Source organism: Amblyomma americanum, chromosome 3, assembly GCF_052857255.1.
Source record: "Amblyomma americanum isolate KBUSLIRL-KWMA chromosome 3, ASM5285725v1, whole genome shotgun sequence".
Taxonomy (NCBI): Eukaryota; Metazoa; Arthropoda; class Arachnida; order Ixodida; family Ixodidae; genus Amblyomma; species Amblyomma americanum.
Window position 1 is genome coordinate 169,626,705 of NC_135499.1, and position 15,235 is coordinate 169,641,939.

The window sequence follows — 15,235 nt, forward strand, 5'->3', positions numbered from 1 at the left end:
AGCACCCGAATATTTGCGTGACACTTCTCTTCCTCGAGAAACCGAGGGCCGTGTGCCTTTCAATTACGTGGCACAGCGCGGTGTCGGGAAAATTGCCGACATGGCGACCTACCAGACGTACCAGGACTTTATACAGAAAAATGAAGATCGCGACGGAATCAGGTTCAGCTGGAACGTGTGGCCGTCGAGCCGGCTGGAGGCGACGCGGCTCGTCATCCCCCTGGGCTGCCTCTTCACGCCGCTGAAGGAGAGACCGGACCTTCCGCCGATTCAGTATGACCCCGTCCTGTGCACCCGGCAAACTTGCCGGGCAATTCTCAACCCTCTGTGCCAGGTGGACTACCGCGCCAAACTGTGGGTGTGTAACTTTTGCTTCCAGAGGAACGCTTTTCCCCCGCAGTATGCTTCCATCTCGGAGCAGCACCAGCCGGCCGAGCTGATCCCACAGTTTTCGACCATCGAGTACACCATCATGCGGGCCGCCTGTGTGCCACCGATATTCTTGTTCGTTGTCGACACCTGCATCGACGATGACGAGCTGACTGCACTCAAAGAGTCGCTGCAGATGTCCCTGTCACTGCTGCCAGCCAACGCGCTCATCGGTCTCATCACTTTCGGCAAGATGGTTCAGGTGCACGAACTGGGCTGCGAAGGATGCACCAAGAGCTACGTGTTTCGGGGCACCAAGGACCTGACAGCTAAGCAGATCCAGGACATGCTAGGCGTGGGCAAGTTTGGGCAGCAGCAGGGCGTCCCGCCTCAGCAGCCGCGAATGCCGCAGCACCCGCAGCAGCCGCAGCAGCCACAGCCCTTGCCGCCGGCGAGCCGCTTTCTGCAGCCGGTGCACAAGTGCGATATGAACATGTCCGACCTCCTGGACAGCCTGCAGCGCGATCCGTGGCCCGTGTCGCAGGGCAAGCGTCCGCTGCGGTCTACGGGCGTGGCGCTGTCCATAGCAGTCGGGCTGCTCGAGTGCAGCTACCCGAACACGGGCGCACGCATCATGCTCTTCACTGGCGGGCCCTGCACCCAGGGCCCCGGCATGATTGTCGGCGACGAGCTGAAGGTTACCATTCGTTCGCACCATGACATCTCGAAAGACAACTGCAAGCACATGCGCCGTGCCATAAAGCACTACGAGGCGCTGGCACATAGGGCTTCAGCGAATGGACATGCCGTTGACATCTATTCGTGTGCTCTTGACCAGACAGGGCTGCACGAGATGAAGTACTGCCCCAACATGACTGGTGGCCACGTTGTTATGGGTGACTCGTTCAACTCATCGCTCTTCAAGCAGACCTTTCAGCGGGTCTTCGCCAAGGACGCGCGTGGCGAATTCCGTATGGGTTTCAACGCACTGCTTGAGGTCAAGGCATCGCGTGAACTGAAGATCAGTGGCGCCATTGGACCGTGCATCTCGACCAATGTCAAGAGCTCCAGCATCTCGGACACTGAGGTTGGCCTTGGTGGCACCTGCCAGTGGAAACTGTGCTCGCTCAGTCCAAGCACAACTCTAGGCATATTCCTTGAAGTGGCAAACCAGCATAATGCACCTATTCCCCAGGGTGGTAGAGGTTGCCTTCAGTTCATCACGCAGTACCAGCATCCAAGTGGGCAGAAGAGGGTCAGGGTTACTACTGTGGCGAGGAACTGGGCAGACGCATCGGCCAACTTGCACCACATCTCTGCCGGCTTTGATCAGGAGTGTGCAGCCGTGCTTATGGCACGCCTGGCGTGCTTCAGGGCTCAGGGAGAGGACGATGGAGCCGACGTCCTGCGCTTCATCGACCGTACCCTCATCAAGCTGTGCCAGAAGTTTGGCGAGTATGCTAAGGATGACCCCAGCTCATTCCGCTATGCTGAGAACTTTTCCCTGTACCCACAGTTTATGTTCCATCTTCGACGATCACAGTTTTTGCAGGTAAGTACATAACGTCAGGGGTGCATTGCAGGTGGGGCAGCATACACATCTTCCACGAAGCTCACACCAGACAGGTGGCGATATGAGGATTAGATGAACAAACGCACTTTCAGAAGGCTCCTGGTTCATTGACACAGCACCAAGTGCGGTGTGGGAGCAAGCCATCATGGCTTTTGTGTTGTGCTGCTGTGAACAAGGCAGTATAATGTGCTTTCTCGCACAGAGAAAAAAATGTAATGCTTGCATTACGTGCTTTGTAGCAGTGTCTCCTATTAAAGAAGTGGCTTACAAATACAGGAGTGAGCCACAGCTTCCACAGCCATAGTGAAGCGCAGAACAGACTACCAACTCACTCATACCTTTAACCTGCTAGGCGTCGCACCCTACAGGAATAAATGGTATAAGGATTGGAAGAACAGAAAAATGCAAAGCCTGTTAGAGAAATTTCCAACTTAAGCCACATGATTAGAAGCTGGTGTGTAATGTCAGCACGACATAATACATTTCGTGCTTATTTTAGATGGCATTTACTCAGCTGGCCTTTGAGAGACAAAACAATATTTGTGATATAGTCTTGTGCACATGCGAATGCTTGGCTTATATTTTTATTTTGTGGCACAGAACATGTACAGTCAGGATAGGTACAGTTGCATTACCTATCAAATATTAACGTGTTTTTGACACTCATGCAAGTAAATGCCACTTGTGGGCTTGTATTGTGAGCAAACCTGTACTTTCATTGCACTGTGTGATGGAAGAGCTGGATTGCCAAACTGGTGCTCCATGTTGTTCTGTCCACGACTTCACTTCATGCTTACTTGAAGTGACAAAAATGTGTCTAGCGATGGTCAGTCAATAAAAGAAAAATACATTTCAGCCCCGCTATGGAAGCCTTGTTCACACGGAGCCTTTTTCACTTCAGGTGACAGTTACTGAGCAACTCTTCGACAGGCAGAACTATATTTGTAGTTCAGCCAAGTGTTCCTCATGACCTTATATTCCTTGTCGTAACTTGAGATTGTATCACATGTGTTAAAAGTGTTAATTTTAATACTGTGCAGTCTCGTACAAATGCTGCTTAAGCAGAGCAGAAGTTCGGCATCTGTGACATCATAGTACTAGAGCGAAAGCAAAGGTGTTTCACTAAATTTAACAGTTTCATTAATTTACCAGGCTTTGAACCGGATAGGCAGTCCTGATGCTGATAATATAGTGCCTGAATAGCTTTTACCAGTCACTTACAGGTTATCTCTCTTTGTAGTGAAAAGAAATACGCAGGCCACAAAACTATAGACATTCTGAACGAGCTTTCTTACATAAGTCTCAGTAGCCTTCAGTTTGCCTCTCAGTAGCTGCTTAGAAGCCTACCCTTATTTATACTGCATAAATCAAGGTAGATACTGCTTGTGTATCTCGGTGCATTCCAGAGACCATCTTTGTAGGCTTGAGGCCTCCGGTATGTTTCTAAAGTCACTGGTGCAAATTGTCTACTTCTTGTTGTCACAGGTGTTCAACAACAGCCCTGATGAGACATCGTATTACCGGCACATGCTGAATCGTGAGGACATGACCCAGTCACTGATCATGATTCAGCCAATCTTGTACGCGTACTCCTTCAGCGGACCCCCTGAGCCAGTGCTGCTTGACACAAGCAGCATCCAACCTGACCGGATCCTGCTTATGGACACCTTTTTCCACATCGTCATATTCCATGGGGAAACCATTGCCCAGTGGCGCAAAGCTGGCTACCAAAACTCACCGGAGCACGAAAACTTCCGGCAGCTACTGCAGGCACCAGAAGACGATGCGCAGGTTTGTCAGTTGCATTGTTGCACTTCGTTACCTGATCAGCCATTGTCAGCATTTTCTGATGCATGAAAACTATGGTTATCCCTGGCGAGAGTTTTCGAAAGGTCACGGTTCACAGGGGCCCAGGCAAGGAGTGTCAGTGGAAAGGTGTAGTCTTTGATATAATTTGCATGCACACCTTGAGTAGACAGTCATGAGGAAAATAACACGCAAAAGATATTAAGGAGAACGCCACAGATATTTTCCGTTTGATTAGCCTTGTTGCCATAACAGATTCAACTTGTATAGTGGCTGCAAAACCTAATGGCTCATGAAACAAGCAGATTTAAATTTAGCATTGTTGTCATTGTGGCAAAGCAGAACAGTCCATTTGTGTAGGTATTCTTCATTGTGAGGGACTGTTTCCCTGTGAACTTAAGTGCAGTTTTATTTTGTCTCCACAAGGCCTGCAAACTGCGATAAAGCTCATCTGAGAAACGCACCCTATAGCCAAGCATACAGTGAAGATTCCCGACAGGATTTTTAAAATTCTCTGACCCATTGCGGTGGCTGAGTGGCCTTGACAGTTGGCTGCTGATTTTGCAAGGTCGTGGGTTCAATCCTGGCCACAGTGGCCATATGTCAATTGAAGTTTAATACAAAACGCCCACGTGCCGTGCAGTGTCAGCAAAGAACCCCAGTTGGTCTAAGTTATAGGTGCACTGAAGAGGATTTTGAGTTTGTCTTTTTATCATAAGAACTTTGTCTACATGCTCCAAGCATCCTTCGAAACTCCAAATTATCCGGTGTGGCTGATTTCCTTACTAAATTGCACGTCCTGGCTTCCACCTTTCTGTTTAACTTCCCACGGAGAGTAGAAGTCATTCAACATGGTTTCTGTGGCGAAAAGCACATGCGGAGTGCCTTTCATCTGTTCGCATGGTGGCTTGCTGCTCTGTTATTGGCAGAGTAATACACAGAGTGGTCTTCAAAAATGTACGGTTTGCTGGTCGGACTATGTACAGCCAGAGCAGATGGTCGGGCACATCAATTTTGTGGCAGCAGATAGGAAAAAACATATTCCGCTTGCTTAGGGCTCATTATTTCTGTGCTGTGTTCTCTGAATGACAAATATATAGTAATTTTATGATACTATTATTTACGTTGTATCCAAAAAGGGTAATAAAAATTACTTTGTATGTCTTCATGGATTATAGTATTTTCATTGACCATTGCAGAGTGACGAGGTTGAGTCTTGCGAAAGCAAATAGTGCTCGCATATTTTTGTTTCCATGGGCTTAGTTTGCCGATATGTTGTCTGCGACTGAAACTATTTATTCACTGAAACCTAAAAACAAAATAAAAGCGAAAAAGATTTTTTCCAGGATGTTCTTTAGTGTACCTTTAATTCGGAGCCCTATGATACTGCATCCGACATAGCCCATGTGCAGTTTCACGATGTTAAGCCCCACAGTTCACTACTGAAAATGCTTTTACTTGTCGTAGGCCAGTATTGTTTTGACACTGCAAATATTGTGCTTGAATTTAGATATGGTGCCTTGGTGTTAGTACTTTACCAGGAGATCGTAACTCTGTCCGAGAGCCTTGAAAGATCCTTTGCTGAAGGTTTAGTCTAGACAGTGCTGAACTTGCTTTCATGATTTGAAGGAGATTATCTGGCTTTTCTTTTTAGAAACAGCAAAGCTAAATAGCCCTAGATTAATTTGCTTGAATAATGAATAATTTTTACAGAAGTGTAAACTGTCGAATTTCTTTTTTGAACCTTACCTTGGATATCGATCCTCAAACTCGACCAACAGTAAACTGTAATGCTATATGTGTGTAACATTGTTCATTGGTAGGGCAAGCAAAGTAAGCTCCACTAAGATGAGACCTGAAGAGACCCTGCTGCATTTTTGAAGTAATGATAGTGGTTATGTATCAGGTGAATCCTCAATATCTATTCCGTGGATTTTGATGCAAGCAGTATGTGTACACAGAAAGGTCATTCAATTTATAAGGACTCAAAATGCAAGCAAAATGTTGCCTTCGACTTAATTTTCACAGTGCTTCCAGTTGTTAATCGGGGTGCCTATAGTAAATCTCAGGTATTGTTTATCCCTGTGTATCAACATCTGTTATACTTTAGAACAGAAAACGGACATTTGCAGGGTATGTACCTGTGCAGAACTGATGAGAAAGTTTGGTGGGCGGATGTGATCAAGAAGTTTGCGGGGATAAGGTGCCTTACAGCTGGCACAGGGCAAGGTTGATTGGAGAGAGATAGGAGAGGCCTTCGTCCTGCAGTGGGCATAGTCAGTCAGGGTGGTGATGATGATCAATAATTGTGGACACCACTGGGAGGTAAACATAGCAGATAGCGGCAGAAAGTCATATTCAGTGACGAGATCGGAGAACTTTTTTTTGCTGGGATAGTGGAGGCTTGGCTGCCTCAAGACAGTGGTAACCTGAGGTTACTGGGATAGGCCTTTGCCCCTCAGTGGACCCAACTTGGCTGAATCAGTGTTGACAATGATGACAGTGACATTTGTACTGATGCTACTTGCAATGAAGTGTGAGTAGCGGTCAATGTAGATGAGGCAGCAGGGTTCACAGCTTTTTTTGACAAAGACAGAGAAGGTCAGCTTTGTTACTCAGCATGAATTAGGTAATGTACACCTGCCTACAATTTTTTCATTTCTGTTGCTGTCTGGCTTTGCAGGAGATCCTGCAGACACGCTTCCCCATGCCCCGGTACATTGTATGTGACCAGGGCGGCTCTCAGGCCCGGTTCCTCCTTTCCAAGGTGAACCCGTCCGTGACGCACAACAATGCCTACAACTGGGGTCAGCAGGAAGCTGGTGGTGCCCCAGTGCTCACAGATGATGTCAGCCTACAGGTCTTCATGGAACACCTCAAGAAACTGGCGGTCTCAAGTTCTGCCTGAGACTTGCATTGAGATGTTGCCCCTTTCTCACCTGATGCCTGGTAACTGTGTTCATGCGAGCTTAAAGGTATATCAAAAGTGGAATGCCAGTTTACTCTGGTTCCTCCTCAGTCCACAAGATAGTCGTTGCTGTCACAGAGTTTCTGCCTCTTTGCCTCCCGTTTCCTTTTTTTTTTTTCAATTTTCTTTGAGGTGTGGCTGGCTCACTAGATTTCACCTCACTGTACAATTTACCAGGGAGGTAAATGTATGAGGCAGACCTGTTGTGGCACTCGAAGGGGCGTTGTGCACATGTCCTGCTGAAAACACCAGTGATGACAAAAGCAGTTTCAAAAAACATCAGCAAACCTATTACTTTGTAGAAGACATGGTGTGTTGCCTGGTTGTTTGTTTCCTGGTTTTTTATGACTACAAGGCATGGGTGTATATCGTGAGCGGCATTGCGTAAAGAGGAGGCATGATAGGCACAAGCTCTGGGATGTATTCTCTATTGTTTTGTAATTTCCTCTCTACTGCATCTCTTTCTGCCCCCTGCCCCACACTTAAGATTTTATTGCAGCCTGGTCCATGGGGTGAAATTAATTTTGCAAACTCAAACCAGTCCAACATTATGTGTCACTATCACAGCTTGAATGTCTGCATGTGCATTGAAGTATGCCTTGTGATTGACAGCCATTATGTCTTTGTTAGGGGAACTTGCCACTAATTCTGCTATAAAGGCTTTCTAAGTAAATTGGTGTCCATGTCCCTAAAACATTCCTGTAGTTGTCACGCATTATATTACAAAGGCTACATTGGAACTGTGTCATTCAAATTTGTTTCCCTTCAAAAGATGCGTGCTAAAGCTTTTTTTCCTTCATTTTTAAAATATTTTCTTTGATGGAACATTGTTTTTTCAAGACTGTTGTGGTCTATTTTGGTGCAATTGGTTTCTGCTTTTCTTGTTCATTCTTTGAAGTGTATGTATGTGTAAAAACAAAGTGGGAATAAATTAAACATTTTTTGGACAGTTATTAGCGCAGCTAGTGCTTCTTCTCTACTGTGGTCAAGAAGCAAAGAACATCTGGCTGAGTCTATGAATCCAGTTTTTTGCATTGTATTTTTATTTGACAAACAGGGGCTCGTTTGACAAACATATGAAGAAAGCAAACAGTCACTGAAACCAAGGTGCACAGGGGAATGTTTTTTTTTTTTTAATTTGTAGTGCCAATCAATGGGAGATTAATACTTCCATTAATCTGTCGCTTAAATAAAATTACTTATAAAGCAGCAGAAAAAACAACCATGCTGCCGGTGGGATCCGAACCCACGACTTCCGAATATCGCGAAAGCAGCAGATTGAACAGCAGTCGCTGTAGCTCAGTTGGCAGAGCACTGGACGCTGAAGAAGGGTTAGGTTTTTTTTTGAAATCTTGGTCCAAGTTAGCTGGGACACCCTGTATATATAATATAGATATGTTGATTATTCCTGTCTTTTCTAACTTTAGTCCTGTGTTAGGGCGTAACTGGTACCTTTGGCAGAGGAAAACTTGCTTTCTGTAGATAGTACTTTGTTACTATTACATGTCAGGGTTGGATAAAAAGATTTGATTCTAACTGCCATGCGATTATTCAGGTGCTATCGGATAGCACATCAAGATTTTTTCATGTCTTTCTATCATGGCAAGGAAGACGTTGAACTTGCTGTCATGATGAGGTTCATTCAAATTTCAGGGATGCAATTTTTTTTCTAAGAATTCGGTTCAGAATACATTGTGTACGATGCATCATGCTACAGGCAGGAGCAAATGTTTCCTTGTGCAGTGGTGGACGTTATGAACTGTTGGTTTGAGCAAACACTTGGTGTTGGCTACAGCTAAGAGTAGTGCAGCCCCAAGCATACTGCTTCAACCTCCACATGGGACTCTTAACAAGAGATGTTACTCTCGAGCTCATTAATAAATTTCCACAGAGTGGTAAGGTGTTGGTTGTAATACGCAGAGGGGCATGCATGGTTAAAACTACTCTGTTGTGCCACTGAAGACTTGACAGCCTTCCTATCTGTGAAGTTAAAGCCACTGGAAAACACTCATTGAACCGACACTACTGAATGAATCTGAGAGTAAATGGAAAGCAGCAGTGGGCATAAGAGTAAATGCCACTGACAACTTGAACAAGCATGCGTTTTTGCATGTCTTAAATGCTGGACAAAAAGAATCGTAGAATGATCTGTACTCATATCATGGATTTCTTTGCAAACAAGTAATGAACAAAAATAAAAAGGAATGTATTTTTTTTTACGTTGATGCCTGAATGTTGGGTTTTTTTTGGAGCATGTTAATTTTCGGGTATGAACATTTTTCAGCGCCCCAGAAAGTTTTACCTTAGATTTTACTGTATGATGCAGCATTTTTTACCACTGGTGTTCAGTACTGTTTGCATATTTTGTTTGGGCTGTAGTATATAGGAGGTGATCTTTGACCATAGATAAGTAAAGCAGTTTTAATATTTTTTGCTCGAAGCAGTGAGAAAACATTGTTCAGCTGGCTGCATCCTAGCATTGCATGGCAAATTAGAACTTAAATATTGCATCATTCAAAGGCACGCTGTGCATTTGTATAGGAATAGTGAAATGTGATTTTGGCAGCAGTATTGCTGGAAAAGAGGTATTTCCTCGTTTCCTGTAAAGCCGTGCTCGAAAATGAACATTTTAAGGCTTACCCCAGGGCTACTATGCATTCAGTGCAACTTTATTTCGTATATGATCTATACAAAGTAGTGCTGATAACTTCAAAATACCTCTTTGTGGTTAGTCACAGGAAATGTTTGTTCTCGAGATTAATGAGATTAACATCGCACAGCACACGGGCACCTTTTGCGTTTCGCCTCCATCGAAATGCAGTCGCCATGGTCGGGTTCGAACCTGGGTACTCTGGCTCCGTAGATGAGCGCCTTAACCACTGAGCATGTAAAATAAATGCTTTTCCATCAAAGTTCCTACGTGTAATACTGCCCTTTTATAACAGCTGGATCCTAAAATGATTATTTGCTAGAATTCAGCTAATGGTTTTTCTCTTATATAGCTCCAGTTTTTGGCAACTGTACCCTGTGGAGAAACATGAACTTAACAGCAACAAGTCTGAAATGCTAGTTTGAACCCCTCCACAGTGAGCTCTTCCTATTGTTGTCATGCTAGCGCCACGTGATTGAAATTGTTTGGGGGCCTCTTGGTAGTACTCCTTATTTTTAAAGTATGCATTTGAACACCAGCAGTTTTATGGGTGGATTAACTGGAAAACAGTGTGCAAGATGGACATGGTAAGATATGTTTCAGCACATGCTCTTCGAATGAGTGTACTGGCTACCTGTCTCGGGAAAGTTTTTTTTTTTTTTAATTTTTATTCAAGAGAGAAGCACTAGCATGATGGCACAACATGGTGATAATGTTGACAGCGTGTAAGAATTCTGACAAGCCTGAGCCGTGCTAGTTATGTGCCTGAGAGGGACTATCGAACTGGATGTGGAGCAGTGCGTCCTCGTAGCTGTAGTTGTGACTGCACTAGGTTGCCTTGCTGGATATGCATGCTGTATGTTCAATCATTGCTGCATGGCGTGGTGTGTGTGAAAATTTCTGCATGTTTCCTTTGCTAAGGATGATTGACGGCCAGTGTCGCACACTTTCATTTTGAGCATAATGTAACAGTTTGTCACAGCAGCTCAATTTAATACTCACATATGCTTATAATCCCGCCTGGCTTTTTTTCTCATTATGGATATAAGCTTCTCATATAGCCTGCATCTGCACACGCATAAGGTGGGCACTCAAGCTGGCATGATGCTGGTATGGTATAGGGTGGGCAGTCAAGCCTGCATGATGCGCTGCAGTTGTAGTTGTCCATTGGGTTGCACCTCTCGCCTGGGTAAAGAATTGAAAAATTGATTTTGAGGAAAGGAAATACCTCAGTGGACACCCAAACTGCACAATAATGGAAGGGATGAAGGAGGGAGTGAAAGAAGAAAGAAAGAGAGGTACTGCAGTGGAGGTCTCCAAATAATTTCCACAACCTGGGTATCTTAAACATGCACTGACATCGCACAGCACTTGGGCGCCTTTTGCGCGTTTCGATGGAGGCGAAACGTGACCGCTGTCGGGTTCAAGCTCAAGTACTCCAGCTCAGCAGACGAGCGCCTTAACCACAGTCTCAAACTAAATCACATATCCTTGTTTGTTCCATCCAGCATGACTGCAGTGCACGAAGTGAGATCTTGTAACAGCGACCCTGTGCTGGGTGCAGAAAACTGCAATAAAATGTCTTTATCTGGGATCTTGAGACCATAGGCAAATTGCACTGAATTTTACTGATTATATGTTGATTCCACCGTTTTACCGATGATATGTTGATTACAACAGAGTAAATAAGAATTTTAATTGAAAAAGAAACCACAAGATTCTGCCAACCAATTGGGAACCAGCCATGATCGCTTCCAAATTTGTGTTTTTGGGGGAATTCCATTTGGTTTTTATTTAAGTTTTTTTTCATTAGAGGAGTCAATTCCTTTGAAGGGTCGTACTGTTATAGTAGAATGAGGTAAGGAAACACAGCTTTTGTGATGAAAGCAGCTGGCTGTCAATGATGATTTTTTTTTCCTCCTTGGGACGAAAGCTACAAGCGCGAGGTGGCGGCCTCCACGTCTCCCTGTTTAATTGGCGAACGTATGAGAACCATGCATTTATGGAAACGGGCGCAGAGCGCTCGTAACTTCCACTCTCTTGCAAGCTAGCTGTGAGCTAGTGTACTACATATCTTCACTGGATGTGTACTGGGGGATGGATAGGGCTTGATTGAAGGCTATTCTGTGAGCCTACGAGGTATATGGCAATCAGCTTCACTGGCTCTGAAAACATCTGCATCCTTGTGCTGTGTTGAGACTGTCAAGGGTGAAATCGAAAGCCATCATTTGCCGCAGTAATTCATGCTGCTACACGCTGCATTTACAAGTCCCGGCAATATTATCACCGGCCAATTTCAAAAGCAAACATCAGTGAGTCAAGAAATTTTTTTGTCGCGGATCCCAGAAGCTATGCTATATCACCAATCACTAATCTTTCAAATTTGAATCACAAATTTGAATCAGGTGGTAGGAAAATTGAATGCAGTTCTCGATGTACCATTAAAGGAACACTGCGGGCAAAGTAAGTTGGCCTGTTCCACATTCTAATCACAAGAGAGCACTCTCACCGAAAACAACTTTTTATGGTGGAAAAATACCAAAAAACGAAATACAGGTGTCGCCATCACCGGTTGATTTAGCAAGTAAAATGTGTGTGTTGACATGAATTTTTGGGCGCGGATCCTGGAGGCTACGCTACAACGCCGTACCCATTGAAACGGTAACATCCAATTTTCTTCTACAAGGACGTCGGTTTGAGTCGACTGGCGGGAATATTTTTAAATCCCATTTCTTTGCCGATGACTGTGTCTTTTGCTGCCGTTCATACTTCAACATAGCCGCAAAGAGCCAGAGAATCAATTTTTACTAGGAGCGCACAAATATTCAACATTTCGAATATGAATTATGTTTGTTATTCAATTTATATTCGAGAATTTCCGAATATTCGGCAGCGATAGAATACCGCGCCGACTCTCATAAATCCGACCGTTGCGAATCCGCTATATCTGGGAAAAATATTTGCAGATCGAATTCAAAGGGTACAGAGGCTTTTTCTCCGCTTTATTCTTCGTTTATTGCATAGAACGATCTCGTTCAGAAGCTGCTAAACTTGGGCGTTGCGCGAAATTCCACAAGTGGGCTTTTCTATATATCACACATGATGAGAATAAGATAGCCGATCACCCTCTTTGCACAATCACAACACGAAAACAATTAGTTGTTTGTTTGATCGCTCCTTAATGTGTTCCATACTTCATGTCTACACACATGGCACTTCCAAACTCTTCTAGCGCAAGCTGCGCCAGCTAGAAGCCCACTTGCAGAATTTCGCATGGGGTTCCCAAACGGTGGCCGAGTCACCGGCAGGCCAAGAGGTTCTGTCAAAATCCCACCTATTGCATGGTGCACTGTAATCCGCGCACATCTGACATGCACACAACGGTATGCTTAACGACGACAGAGCAAGGCCCTTCTATCTGGGCCAAAATGTAGCGTGGTCGCATAGTTTCGTTTTCTGAGCTTCGCCGCCACCCGGCGGCGATTATCGGCCACGCATTCGCCAGCCATCTGAATCCAGCTGCGCGCGTTGACTTTTTTTTTTCGAGAGAAAATTGATTTGGGAACATATAGAAGAGGACTACCGGGTTAGGTAAAGAGCTTACTTGGAGTCTCTTCCAGGTGATTTCCTGCGCTGGGGTGGAAACTTCCTTCATCCAAGGCGGAAGTGGTGGGTTAGATCATGAAACGAGATTAGGCTATCCTTGGCTGTCCCCAGACCGGAGGTTGTCCGCTCGGCCGACTAAACCTTGGATACAGGGAACTACAAGTATTAGTTTCTAGGATTGCCAGTGTGTGCCGGCACCCAAATCAATTCAATGTCCCTAACTGGGGAGTGGATTGTTCAATTCTTGTTCAAGATTGTTCAAGAATATTGAGTGGATTGTTCAATTCTGCCCAGGGCGAGATTGTGTATGGCAGTCTTGGAGTTGCTGATGATATAATATCTGCCTGTGAATCTGTAATGGATAAAACGATGGCTGCCTCCTCGGCCATCGCAGATGCACATGCACCGATGGAGGCTGACTTTTTGGCAGTTTTCGTTTCCCACGGGGGAGGGGGGAGGGCATTTCTTCTAGTCTCTTGGAGCCCGAATGAGGCTTTACTACCGACCATATTTTTACTTGCTGGTCACGTGTGCTTTCATGGATTGCATTTTATTACTTATTGTGCGTGACCACATTATGGCTGCACACTGTATGCTCTCTATAACCAAGCAATATACATTTGTGTATCAAGCTTTTTTCATAGTGCTGAGTCAGTCTGGCTTGTTTAATTTTGGTTGCAAAAAAAAACATAAGCTATTTAAAGAAAGGACAGCACATTTGATATTTCAACTTTGTCAGAATATTTTTTTTTCATACTGAACGGATATTCGATATTCGGAGGCATTTTTTCTTCATCCTCATATTCGATTCGAGTAATAGCATAGCTTTAATCTTTACCGAGAAAAACAGTTGGGTGCAGTTAATTGTCCTCAGTGTCCCTTTAAAGCGCGGGTTCTCGAATTGAGTTTGAGGCTCCCCGAGAACCTGAAGCCATGCACCGATCCCCCACCTTTTCCTTTCACCCACGTTATTTTGGGACTGCCACTCACTTTCACTTTTAAGTCGACTCCGATTATAAGCCGACCCCCCAACTCGTATTTCGCTGACCAAAAAAAAAAAAGTTCTCTCCAAATATAAGTCGACCCATACAACCCATGTCACGAAGGCAACAACAACCCCGCCGCGCCGCCGCAGTTTTTTTTTTTTTTTGTTCCCCGCGGGATGGCAATTGTGGTGCGCGTGCAAACACAAGGGAGATAAGAATAGAAAAAACTGCGCTCCATACGCCTTCCACACCTCGCGTGACTGGACTGCCAAATGTCAACGGTCCTAGCTCTAGTGTGGTATTCCGGCGGCGCCCCAAAAATTATCAGAAGTAACGGCAAGTGTGCTTTCGCGCTACCTACCGCTCGTCCAAGGAGGCGACCGTCAGCGCGAGCGAGCCAGGTAAACGGCGCGCTGTTTGAATTTTACTTAGCCGAACCGATTTGCTTGCTGATGAGCTACATTTTTTTTTACGCCTGGAGCTTCATAGGTCTTATCGGAAGGTGTCCCTGACACGGGCCGCATACTATCCGCTGCTCGTCTGGAACTACGGAACTCTTTAAACCCCGCAAATTGGTCGGCTGAGCGTATACGTCGACCGCCACCCCCGATTTCGTTTGTTTTTCACAAAGAAGAGTTGAATTATATGTGGCAGTATACGGAAATCGCACTTTAATTCTTCATTGTAAACTATTTTTCCCTACAGCAGCCAGTTTCGACATTTCTTCAGTTGCAATGTGTGTGCATTCTCCCATTTGCGTAAATGTTGGGCAGGAAGGGGTGGAAGCAGTGGAAGCTAGACACATGGGATTCCTCGGCACCTTTTGAAAGCTGTGGGGTTACCCGAGGCTAAAAAGTGGCAGGGTTTTAACGTTACACCGAGCAAACATGGGAAAGCATGTGTTTAGCATTGGCTCATGGTTTTGCTTTGCTGGGTCGTCGGCACGTCTGGCGACGATGTTGGACTCAGGTTAAGCTCTGATCGAGATTAAGCTGATCTTATCTGTTCGCGCCGCAGATGGAAGTTGATGAAGACGACGATGCGCAATGCACAGTGCGAGAGTGTGTTGCAGTTTAACGCGGGGCGTGATCGGCTGCGGCGACAGCATAGTGGTCTCGCGCAGTGGCCAGCGAAGTTAATTGATAAGTTCGCACCGCCGCGGGAGCGAACCCAGTGGCGGCAATATTTATTCTATTTCTGCACCCTCAAGGTCATGCAACCCACAAGATTCTTGGCTGGGTTCGACACCGTGAAGTAGTGTTTTCACGCTTATATGG

At 45.2% G+C, this 15,235-nt stretch overlaps 1 protein-coding gene across 1 annotated transcript; it reads left to right on the forward strand.

Moving 5' to 3' along the window:
• Positions 1-4: 4 nt before the first annotated feature.
• On the forward strand, positions 5-7,669 carry Sec23 (transport protein Sec23). The gene is made up of 3 exons (XM_077658743.1): positions 5-1,921; positions 3,428-3,733; positions 6,432-7,669. Exons 1-3 carry the CDS (start codon positions 101-103, stop codon positions 6,654-6,656), a joined length of 2,352 nt encoding a protein of 783 aa, XP_077514869.1. The 5' UTR covers positions 5-100; the 3' UTR covers positions 6,657-7,669.
• The last annotated feature ends 7,566 nt before the right edge of the window (positions 7,670-15,235 follow it).